This window comes from Antechinus flavipes, chromosome 1 (assembly GCF_016432865.1).
Source record: "Antechinus flavipes isolate AdamAnt ecotype Samford, QLD, Australia chromosome 1, AdamAnt_v2, whole genome shotgun sequence".
NCBI lineage: Eukaryota > Metazoa > Chordata > Mammalia > Dasyuromorphia > Dasyuridae > Antechinus > Antechinus flavipes.
Window position 1 is genome coordinate 259,743,025 of NC_067398.1, and position 12,916 is coordinate 259,755,940.

The window sequence follows — 12,916 nt, forward strand, 5'->3', positions numbered from 1 at the left end:
AGTCTACGGACCTCAGGTTAAGAACTCCTTAAATTAGAAAACTTCTAAGGTCCCTCCCAACTTCAAATCCTTAAATGTGACGACTTGCCGAGGTTTCTAATCTTTAGATCATCCCTCCCTCTTCCTTTTACCCGCAATTAGAAAGGGCTGGTGGAGGAGGGGAGATTCCCACTAAAGTAGGACAAGTGGAATGCTGGAGAGCTGCAAGCATTTAGTGCCCTCAGGTGGGCTATAGGTGGCAGCAGCAGCAGCAGCAGCAGCAGGAGGAGGAGGAGGTGATAAAGCTTGGCTCTCCGAGCTGAAAGGGCAGCAGAGGCGGCAGGTTTGCACTGTCAGGTCCTGCAACCTACCACAGTACGGAATGCAGATGGCTGTAGCAGCGCTGGTCACCTTGAGCAGAATCTTTGTGGTTGCTAGCTTCCTTCTTGTGTCCGAAGCCAGGACATCAGCAGGTAAGTTTGGTTCCGACCTCCATGAAGTCCACCGAGTTGTGCTGGTTAAAATGTGTGTCATTCTTCTGAATCGCTGGGCAGGAAATGCTGTTGGCGTTTAAATGCCCACAGTCTCCCTCGTGACACTGATGCCCCTCAATACCTCTCTGAGTGTGATTGGGAAGTCATGTCATTATTTATGGTTATTTCTGAGCGTTTGACATTCCCTTCCCTCTCAGGAGTCCAGAACTATCTTCATTCTGCATTCTTTCTCTTCCCATCCCCCTCTTCCTTCTCTTCTTTCTTTAATAAGCTAGATGCCCTTTGATGAATATTAAGGGAAAAGCGGGGCGGGCAGTCCCCAGGACTCAGATAGCTTGGAAGGAAGGTTAGTAAACTGAACAAACCTTCTGGAAATATGCTCCCTCTATTGGGAAGATTGTTGTAGCCCCACTCAGCGAAGGACTGGAAATGAGGGAGTGCTATTTTGATTTTTCTCGTTTTTCAGAAGTTTCAGAAAAATTACAGTAAAAGAGCTCTGTGCATTTGTTAAGTTCTAATCAAGAGTTAGAATGCTTGCACCTTTGCTCCCATCCCGCTCCCTTATTACTGTTTGGGGAATTTATGGCAAAGGGCAAATCCTTTGTGGGTAGGATTGTCTATTTCAGAGATCTCTGATCATCTTATGCCCTTGGCCATTTCTGGTCATCTTGCCTGTTTCTGATGACTGCAATGTTCTTCTCCTCTCACCCATACCTCTTGAGAATCCCTGGTTTCCTTCAAAGATCAGCTCAAGTGCTTCAAGAGGCTTTTCCTATTTTCCATCCCATAATTGTACATGTCCTACAGTTGTATGTGAGCATAATAATTGTAATGATGATAATTAACATTTATAGTTACATATATTTACATATAGTTGTTTATATATTTACCTTGTGCTGGGCACTGTTAAATACTTTACAATGATTACTATTTTTATTGTTTATTATGACTTGCCCCTAGTAGAATAAAAGTTTCTTGAGGGCAGCAACTACCCCATTTTGTGTTTGTATTTCTAATGCTTTACCTGACATAGAACCTGGTACAGAGTAGGTGCTTAATAAATGCTTGTTAATTGATTAATTAGTCCAGTATCGATTACTACTTGATATGGAGCTACTTTTCCTTCCTTGGAACTATCCTTCATAAATTAGATATTCAAGGACAATACTCTTCTGATCTGGGTCCTTAATAATTGAATGTCTATTACCATAGACAGCCCAAACTGAAAGAAAAATTATCAAAATGGATCCATTTTGTTTTCAAATCTTAACCACACTCATGATTGGAATTCTAGGTACATTATAGTCAGGCCAGCATCAGGATTACCCTGGGATCATTGATAGCTTGAGAAAAATATATCTTTCCATTCTTATGTTCCATGTTTAGTACCTTGTAATAAACGATTCCCTGAGCTATTATAACTTGATTTCCCAGAGTCTTAGGTTAGCTCTAGATGACCCCTGCCTGCCAATCTCCATAGATCATGAAATTTTTAAACAAAAGTTATCAGGGCCATAATTTTTTTTTCTTTTCTCCCACAAATGGAACACTTCTTTTTAAACCACATTTTGCACTGTAAACAGAAATTAAAGGGAAAGAAGAACTACAGTCAGGGAAAATCTACCACCTCTTGAGGCAGCCTATTCTTTGTACCCAAAGTCATAGGATCAAATTCACAGTCAAAACTCAAACTTGAGCCTCCAAATCTCAAATCCAAAGCTAAGAGTTCACACTTCTATGATGCTTTATTTATTTATTTGTTTGTTTGTTTTGGTGAGACCTGTGATGTCATTGGTGTAGAAAATTCCTAATGAGAAATTCCTTCTACCAGTGCTATTCAGCAATTGCTCTGGTTATTTATAGTTTTTGAGGGTATCCTGGAGCACTAAGGGGTTATTTATTGCTCTAAAATTGCCAGGGACAAAACATAGTAGTCAAACTGCTAGTATGTGTCAAAGAATGAATTTGAACCTTTATATACATAACTTGAACTTAGTTATCTACTATGCTATTTAGTTTCTCTTCATATAATGCACATAATTCTTTATGATTTGCGAAGTACTTTCTTGGCATCAACCCAATAAAACACTTGATGGAAGTAAAATCTCAATTTCAGATGGGGAAATTGAGACTCAAAAAGAGAGAGAGAGAGAGAGAGAGAGAGAGAGAGAGAGAGGAGAGAGAGGAGAGAGAGGAGAGAGAGGAGAGAGAGGAGAGAGAGGAGAGACATTAGGAAACCAATTCAGAGTGCCTTACAAGGTATGGCTAAATAATACTTAGAAGGCATAGTGGATAGAATGCCAGACTCACCTTTCTGAGTTCAAATCAGGACTTAAGACTTACTAGCTGTGTGACCTTGGGCAAGTTACATAAGCCTCAATTTCCTCATCTGTAAAATGAGCTGGAGAAGGAAATGGCAAACCCCTCTAGTATCTTTGCCAAGAAATCCCAAATGGGGTCATAGAGTCATACGGCTGAGCAACATATTTACACATATTGTATATTTATAACTTTATATTTATATATATGCATTTTGTATATATACTTACACAACTTATATATATACATATATGTGCATTATATATATATATATATCTGTATATTATAGATATATATAATTTTAAATTAATTAAAGTCCTCAGATCTTTAGCTTTTTTTTTTCTTCTTAAAGAAATTAAGAGTCTTGGGGTAGCTAGCTGTAGTGAATAAAGCACCAGCCCTGAAGTCCAGAAGACCTGAGTTCAAATCTGGTGTCAGATACTTAACACTTCCTAGCTGTGTGACTCTGGCCAAATCACTTAGACCCAATATCCTCAGACAAAAAAAAAAAAAAAAAGAAAGAAAGAAAAGAAAAGAAGAGAAATAAAAGAAATTAAGGGTCTTGATCTAAATTTTTGAAAACCTGTAAAATAAGGCACATATCCCTAAAAGAAAGCTTCTTTTGAGACCCAAAATCTAGAACTTCATCTCCCTGAGAAGTCTGAGTTCATTTCACTTGGTAATTCATACAGAAATGGAATTTTTTTCATATCAGATGTTTCTCAAAAACTATAAATAACTCCCAATTTAGAAAGTTATATTTTTAAAGTTTGTAAATGGAGTATTTTCAACTTGGAATGCCTATTTTCTCTTAGAAATAAGGTTATTAATAGTGATTTGGTTTTGGAGTCTACCAAAAAAATCAACCACTACTTTTTATGTGAAATATTTTCCTGATTGCCCCCAGTTTACTAATGTCTTCTTAAAAATCACCTTTATATACATATATGTATGTATGTTTGTATTTGTGGGGGAGTTGGTCCCTTATGACCTTAAGAAGCTTGTTGGAACTTCATAAAGGAATCACTCTGCCAATTTTGTACAATCAACACCTCATTATTTAGATTGTAAACTCTTTGAGGGCAGAGACTCTTTTGCCTTTTTTTTTTTTAAATCTCAATGATTAGCATAGTGCCTGGCATAGAGTAGACAATTAATAAATGTTTAACAATTGGTTGATTTTAGGATTACTTTACATCTTTACTTTCTGTAATTAGATTCTTCTACTTTCCACACTAAGGCAGAGTGGGAAGGTGGGAGTTAGAAGAGCTATTCTCTACAGATCTGTATATATGCATGTGCTCTCCCATTGGGCTAGTCTGTAAACTCCTTCATAGAAGTGATTGTATCCTTTTTGTCTTTGTATCTCCAAGGCCAAGCACAAGGTCTAACCCACAGGCCAGGAACATGGTGGGTTTGATTAATTATAGCTTTGGCACTTCAATGATGCTGGGAAGATCCCTTTATTTCTGAGAACTTCTTTTTCCATATGTGTAAAATGGGGATATGTATACCTGAATTATCTACTACACTGGCTTAGGTTTTGTTTTTAATCAGATTAGTTTTTGTTTTTTTTTTTTTTTTTTCCCTGTCCTGGATCTTTGATGTCATTGCTATAGTAAAATTCTTCTAAAGCAGGTCTGCAATTGTTTAAGAAAATTACCCTAACCATTAAGAAGTTAAGTGACTTCTCCAGGCATATGCATCTAGTATGTGTCAGAGGCTAAGAACTAAACTCAGAATTCCTGATTTCAGATTAGTGTTAAGAAATTGTGACTTGCTCAACCACACACAGCTACTCTGTCAGAGGTTATGACTCAGGTTTTCCTGACCCTAAGGTTGACTCTCTACCCACAATGCTATGCTTCATTATCAAATTAAATTTCATATAGAAAATGCTCAATGAAATGTGAAGTGCTATGTAATTGGGAGCTATCAGAACTATTACTATCAGATAGTAACATTATGGTATATTTTTATGAAAAAGAACACCACTTTTTCCACTGTGGCTTTGGGGGGTTATTGTTATGTGATGATGGAAATAAGAAAATGTGGCAATTCTAGTTCTGTATTCTGTTATATATTCCTCTAGTTTCATGTTCCTCCCAAAACTATTGTTAACTAAAGCATCTCAATAAATATGAACAAAATGGAGATTCATTAAAACATGGGAAAATGCTAGATTAGAAATCAGAGTGCAGAAATTGAAATCCTTACTCTACTACTTGCTATCTCTGTGATTTTGGATAAGGCTCTTGACCTCATCCTAATTTTGGCTTTGGCTGAAGGTGATTTCATGTTGTTTAGTATCAGAGAATGTTTCCCCCAAAGTGGAATCTTCTCTATAACTTTCAATCACATGCTGCTTTCCCACAGAATTGTCTTTTAGCTTATTTTGCTTTCTTTCATTCTTATATTCAAGTTCTAATTATAAAGCAGTTTTCAGCAAGCAGGTAGATGGCTCAATCTAGCTATACTCGTGGGAAAGCATCCTTTTTTTTTTTCTTTTTGGCTGTGCTCTTTGCCTTAGTTTCTTAAAAAAAAATTATAGAGTAGAAAAGGAGGGTGGAGGTGGGGAATCGATTTAGGAACTACTTTCTTGAATTGAATTTCAGAAGAGAGAAGGAAAAAAACAATCCAAAATGACCTTTGTATCTCCTTGTGATCACTTGCCAGCATATTTATGACCTAAAGAATTTGCACATGTGCGGAAAGATCATTTAAGAGGCAATTGAAGTAGTCCATTGCATATAGTCTGGGACAGCAATTACTGGTCTAATTTTGGCCAGTTGAAGCAAGCCTCTTGCAGGAATGGAATTTTCCTTAGAGGATACGGAGGGCCTTCTTGACATAATATTCAGCCTTCAGAGGCCCAGAACAAGTTTTGTTGCCCTCAGGATTTCCTTTGGGGGTTGATAGTGGTGCTGATAGACTATGTCACTTTACAAATGATCAGGATATCTATTGGTATACAAGGAGACAAATTGGAAATAACTTTGGAAAGGTACATCTTAGTAAAAATGCACTTTTGTCCCTGCTTATCAAATTTTGCTCTCAGCATCATGAAAAACCACCCTATTTTGAGTAACTGTGCAAAGGAAAGGAATGCAGAGAATAATGACCTTTGGGGTCAGGAATCTTAGCCTTAGCTCTGTGACTAACAAGTATAATAACCTCAGGAAAGTCACTCTCTGGGCCTTTTTTTTTTTCCTCTTTTTTTTTGAACCTGAAAAACTAAAAGGGTTAATTACATGAGTATGAGTTATAGCCTACTAATTTCCTAACTCCTTCATCTCAATAAAAACTCTTTTGTTTTGTTTCCAACTTTTTAAGAATGCTGCTTTCTTTGTTGGTTTATCTAACTAAATAACCTAATAGCTAATTACAGGTGTTGATGGTCACTCATATCTTAAGACATGACTGCTCCCAGATAACAGTTGTATATTTTGACAAAGAATTTCTAGTTTAATTCAATTCTTTGCTGAGCATTTACTCTCTGTCAAGCACTATGCTAGGTAATGGGAATACCATTTCCATTAAACTTCCCATAAAACTCCATTTGGACATATAACGTTTGTATAGATAATTAAACACAAAATAATTTCTAAAGGAAAAGTGCATTAAGGGATCAGAAAAGGTTTCTGACAGAAGAATGGAATTAATCTTTTTTCTTTTTTTAAAAAAATTGATTAATTTTTTTATTAAAGCTTTTTTATTTTCATAATATATGCATGGATAATTTTTCAACATTAACCCTTGGGAAACCTTGTGTTTCAATTCCTTCCCTCTCCCCTGGATGGCAATATGTGTTAAACATGGTTAAAAAAAATATGTTGAATCCAATATATGCATACATAATTATACAATTATTTTGCTGCACAAGAAAAATCAAATTTTAAAAAAAATGAGAAAGAAAAATGAAATACAAGCAAACAACAAAAAGAGTGATCCATACTCAGTTCCCATCGTCTTCTTTCTGGGTGTAGATGGCTCTCTCCATCACAAGATCATTGGAACTGACCTCAATTATCTCATTGTTGAAGAGAGCCATATCCATCAGAATTAATCATCATATTGTCTTCTTGTTGCTGTGTACCTGGAGAATCTCCTGGTTCTGCTCATTTCACTCAGCATCAGTTCATGTTGGTCTCTCCAGACCTCTCTGAAATCATCCTGCTGATTATTTCTTACAGAACAATAATATTTCATAACATTCATATACCACAATTTATTCAGCCATTCTCCAACTGATCGGCATCCACTCAGATTTCAGTTTCTTGCCACTACAAAAAGGGCTGCCACAAACATTTGTGCACATGTGGGTCCCTTTCCCTTCTTTAAGATCTCTTTTGGGATATAAGCCCAGTAGAGACACTGCTGGATCAAAGGGTATGCAGTTTGATAGTCCTTTGGGCACAGTGGAACTAATCTTTAAAAGGAGCTAGGGTTCTAGAAAGTGAGAAGAGTGAACAAGTTTATTCTAGGCATGAGGCATAATCTATGCAGACAGAGAAAAAAAAGCTCAGTTAAGAGGCTGTCAGAACAGTTTAGTAAAATTCATGAAGAGAAATCATATGAAATAAATCTGGAAGGATTGTATTTTGGAGCTGTATTTTGGAGGTCTTTAATTGCTTAGGGGCAGCTAGATGGTACAGTGGTCAGAGCACCAGCTTTGGAGTCAGAAAGACCTGGGTTAAAATCCAGCCTTGGACAGTTAAGTTTCCTAGCTATGTGACTCTGAGCAAGTCACTTACTTCCGCCCCCCCCCCCCCCCCACACACACACAAAGGCATCATAATTGTCAAGCTAAGGAGTTTTTTCCCTAACTGTCACCAATGACATAAGGAAACAATGGACCTAGAGTAAAGAGCCGGGAGTTTAAAAAAAGGGGGAGTGGGAGGGCTCAGGCATTTGCTAGCTGTATGTCAGTTTCCTAATCTATAAAAGGGAAATCATAATAGCATCTACCTTCCAGTGCTACTGTGAAGATCAATTGAGGTGATATTTGTAAAGCACTTTACAAACTTTACAGCATTATATTGATTCTAACTATTATTATTTTAGTCAAAAGAAAATAGGAAACCCTTGATTTTTGAACAGAAATATGACAAAAACCTCTGAGCAATATTGATTAAATAGCAGAATGGAGAATAGATTGGAAGAAAGGAAATACTAGAGACAGAAAAGAGTATTGAATAAAATAGTCAGGAGAGAGGTAATGAGAAAATGAGGAGGGTGGTGGCAGAGGGAGTGCAGAGAAGAGAATGAGATATGTTATAGGAGGTAGAACTGACAAGAGATGTCAAATATTTGTATGTGAAGAATGAAAGAAAGAAATAAGTCAAGATGAGTTTCAAAGAGCAAAACTGGCTGAAGAATGGAAGGTGCTCTTTTTAGCAAAAAGGAAGTTTGGAGGAGGGATGAGTTTAGAAAGGAAGATAGGAAATTTTATTTTGTACATGTTGATTTTGAGATGAACCATGGGGTATCAAGATTCAAAATAACATGTAGACTGTTGGCAAGAAACTAGAATCTAAAAGTGTGCCTGAAATTGTGTTTTAGACTTTTGGGGGTTTACAATAACATATTACAAAGATTTTACATTGTGATCAAGTGAGATTTATACCAGGAATACAGGGATGGTTTGATCTAAGGAAAACTATTAATATAATTGATCAATAAGACTTAGTAACAAAATCATATGATTATATCAATAGGGTGAAATTTTTTTTAATAAAATGCAATACCCCTTATTAAAAATAAATGCAAAAACATAGTTAAAATGGATTTTTCCTAAACATGATAAGGAGCATCTACCTAAAATTAGCAACAAGCATTATTTGTAGCAGGCATAAGCTAGAAGCCTTCTCAGTAAAATCAAGAGTAAAACAAGAATGCTCATTGTCACCAATATTATTCAGTATTGTATTAGAAGCTAGCAATGCTAATAAGAAAAGAAAAAGAAATTGAAGGAATCAGCATGGTCAATGAGGTAATAAAACTATCTTTTTGTAGATGATATGACCATATACTTGGAAAATCCTAAAGATCAACTAAAAAGTAATTTTTAAAAGTATCTTAGGGTTATAAAATAAAACCCATGTAAATTTCCAGCTATTTTATATGTCACAAAAAAAAACCAATAACCCTGCAAGAAGAGATAGATAGTAAGAAATATACCATTTAAAATAAATGCAAACTACATATTTAACATATATAGGACTGCTTGCCATCTAGGGGAGGGGGTGGAGGGAGGGAGGGGAAAAATCGGAACAGAAGCGAGTGCAAGGGATAATGTAAAAAAAATTACCCTGGCATGGGTTCTGTCAACAAAAAGTTATTATAAAATAAAATTAAATTTAAAATTAAATAATAATAAAAATTTTTAGAATGGAAGGTAAAAAAAAATAAATGCAAACTGTATAAAATATCTGATAGTGTATCTATCAAAGCAAACATGAACATAATTGTAAAATATCTTTTATATGAATAAAATCAGATTTAAATAATTGGAGAAATATTGTTTATGTATAGAGAGGGACAATAGAATAAAAATGACCATATAACCTAAACTATAATGTTTATTTAAAGTCATCTCAATTAATTACCAAAAAAAATTACTTTACTGGAGTAGAAAAAAATTACAAAATTAATTTGGAAAAACCAAAGGTCAAGAATATCAGAGGAATTGAGGCGGGGGGGGGGGGGGGGAAGGGGGGAGAATGTAAAGGAATGCAGTTTACCAATACAAGATCCTAAAATATACTATAAGACATTAATTATCAAAACTATCTGGTCCTGGCTAAGAAATAGAATAATAGAAAGTATTAAATTATAACAATATTATCTAAGAACAACTTTAAATGACTGTCATTCTGAATGTTATAATTCCTCAAATCAATTATAAAGTACCTATGAAAAGATGCTCTTCACCTTCAGAAAAAGAATTGATAACTAAGAAACATGTATAGTATGTTTTTTTTTTCCTCTAATCTATATAGATATTTGTAAGGTAGGGTTTTTTTTTTCTTTTTAAAAAAATCCCTTTTGGTATTCATGCTAGTAGTGATATTGTTAGATCAAATTTGGCCATAGATCATATCTTTTGATCATTTATCAATTGGAGTATGACTTTTTTTTTTTTGGATAAATTTGACTCATTTCCCCAGAAAGGAGGTCTTATCAGGAAAACTTGTTGAAAATTCTTTTTACTATTGCTAACTGTATTTCTCCTGCCCATTTATTCTCTCCTTCTTTCACTCCCCCGCAACGTACCCTTTCTTTTATCACACACTTCTCTCCCCTGTCTCATTTTCCATATTCCATTCCCTATTTTCCTGCAGGTTAAGATAGATTTTTGTACATATACTATGGTTTTACACACACACACACACACACACACACACACACATTTGTATCTAATGAACAGAGTGGGGAGGAGGAAAAAAAATACACAGAAGAGAATAATAGAAAATTTAGAAGGAGGCACAGAAAAACAGAGTAGTTTTGAAAATGATGTTTAGCATTTACTACATAGTTTAAAAATAAGTAAACAATGTTAAATGGAAATTCATAGTTTTATATTAAATCTTCTTTTTATGTTGTGCTGGTACATGGACATGGACATTTTTTTGCCTTTATGTATTTAAGTTTAAAATGAATTTTAAAAACTTTTTAAAAGATTTTTAGGGAATTATGCAACAAATTCTGGTGTTGGAATGAGGACAAAAGGGTTTTTTATTTTTATTTTCTTAAATAGTATTTTATTTTTCCAAATACATGTAAAGATATTTTTCAACATTCACTTTCGCAAAACCTTGTGTTTCAAATTTTTCTTCCTCCCTTCCTCCTCCCCTCTCCTCTAGACAGCAAGTAATCCAATATAAGTTAAATATGTATAATTTAAGGGAACAGGTTTTTTTTAAAGAAACTGACAAAAAAAAATGTGAAGTTCAAATTGGAATTAAGAAAAAATTTAAGTAGCTCTAGTAAGTAAAACAGAATTCCAAAGTCCTAGAGAAGGAATGCAAAAATAAAGGTAGTTAACAGAGAGAACTCAGATTTGGGATTTGGCACAGTTATGAGTTATATTAAAATCTGAGATGTAACTATTCCTATGGGTGCCTGAGGTAGAAAAGATATATAGACCATAAAATTGAAAAAATTAGTAAATTGGGAGGTGTACTTATATCTCAGAGTATGAGGGTAGAGAGAGAATCATCAGAAAGCATTATGAAGTGCTTTCATATGCCAGGTATTGTGATAGGCATAAGAATACAAAGACAATGAATAAAACATTGTCTGCTTGCAAGAAATAATGGGAAGATAAGTACATAAGTCGAAAGAATAAAGATATAGAATACAGTATAGGATCCGGCTGAATGCTTCCAACATTCTCCTCCAAATAGCTTTTATTAACTCCTTAGTTCTCATTTTACAGAAGCAAAGCCAACAAAAGATCAGAAGGAGATATTTTTCCAACTTAAGAAAATTTTGGTGGTCTAAAGGAAATATCCATAATATTGAGGTGGGCACAGGTCTGAAGCATGGCAGGAACACCATCAGACGGTCATGACAACAGTAGCAACAGTTTTAGGAGCTCTTACCCTAAAGATGGTAAGAGGCTCAGACAACTGGTCAGAAAGAGATCTTTGCTAGCAATGGGTCATTATCACTGATTGGCAACTCTATTGCCGATCAACAGTCCTAGATCACAATTCAAGATGGAGAGGAGTGCTTGTGATAGGCTAGAAGGGAGCAGGTTTGGGTCCTAGTTCCAGAGTCAAAAGGAATGCTAGAACTTGTGACCATAGAGGGGCAGAAGCCCTTCCTGGGTAAAAACTAGAGCATAGACCAGGAAAGCAGTGACCACACGTTCCTCAGATTACACAATCTTATAGACATCAAAAACTTCAGAACTAGTTCTGAAAACAGCAGCATGAAAAAACCTGAAACTGGACACTGTGCCTATCCAACTACTAGGAGCACAGCCCAGCTCTAACATAAAATTCAAAGTGAAGTAAGAGGCCAAGAAAATGAGAAAACAAAACAAACAAAAAAGACATAACCATAAAAAGTTACTACATAATGGGGAAGTTCAAAACATAAACTTATAAGAAAAAAAACATACTAGTTATTTCAGATTTACTCTTATAGGGGAAAAAAGAGGCTAGACATCATATTTCAAGAAATTATCAAAAAAAAAAACCTGCTATGATATTCTAGAACCAGAGGATAAAATAAAATCTGAATTAAATTTACAAAAATAAGAGCCATTCCCCAGTTCATTAATGATCAAAGGATATAAACAGGCAGTTTTCAGAAGTCAAAGTGATCTATAGTCATATATAGCATATAGTCATATGCTCAGAAGGATTTTTGGGAAGATGGTCAAGTAAATTTCAAGCTCTCCCGATTCTCCCCACAAACAGAACAATTTTGCACCTCAGGCTGAACATAGACTGGTGAAAAATCAAGAAGATCTGGGGCAGAACAGATATTCTTCTGTATAACCCAAGAAGATCTAAAGAAAGTCCCCAGGCTGGGGATTAACCAGTGTGAAGTGCAAACACCTCCAGATTAGTTCTGGGGAACACCAAGTTAGGGATACCTGGGGCTAGCTGGGTTTGGCTGGAGTCTCAGCAGAAACCTCAGAAACTTTCACCTTCCAGACTCTGTGGATCTAGGGGTTTAAGCCTGAAAACCCTAAGAGAACCTTAGCTGATTAGGAACAACAAGCCCAGCTGTGCTGTAGAGACAGATCTGGATGAGAAGGAACCATCATCTGGTAAGCTCAGAAACAGTGGGGCAAGGACACTGATGGCCATGGACACTTACAGAAATGTGGGGCTCTTAGTTTGGGGTTCCAGGTCAGAGAGAAGAGATAAAGTGAAGAAAGAAGCACTAATGCTCCTCTTTGGGCAGGGATAATTTATAGAACTCAAAAAAGAATTTTAAAATCACATGAGATATGAAAAAATGATCTAAATCCCTACTAATTAGGGAAATGCAAATTAAAACAACTCTGAAGTACCTTTTCACACCTCTCAGATTGGCTAAGATTACAGGAAAAGATAATGATAAATGTTGGAAAGGATATGGGATAATACATTGTTGATGAGGTT

At 35.5% G+C, this 12,916-nt stretch overlaps 1 protein-coding gene across 1 annotated transcript in view; it reads left to right on the forward strand.

Annotated features, from left to right (window-relative positions):
- Positions 1-225: 225 nt before the first annotated feature.
- The window catches only part of TMEM130 (transmembrane protein 130), a 64,947-nt gene continuing 52,256 nt past the window's right edge, over positions 226-12,916 (forward strand). The window contains exon 1 of the mRNA XM_052000694.1: positions 226-452. Within this exon, the coding sequence (XP_051856654.1) occupies positions 362-452 (91 nt within the window). The 5' untranslated portion in view covers positions 226-361. The remainder of the gene's footprint in view (positions 453-12,916) is intronic.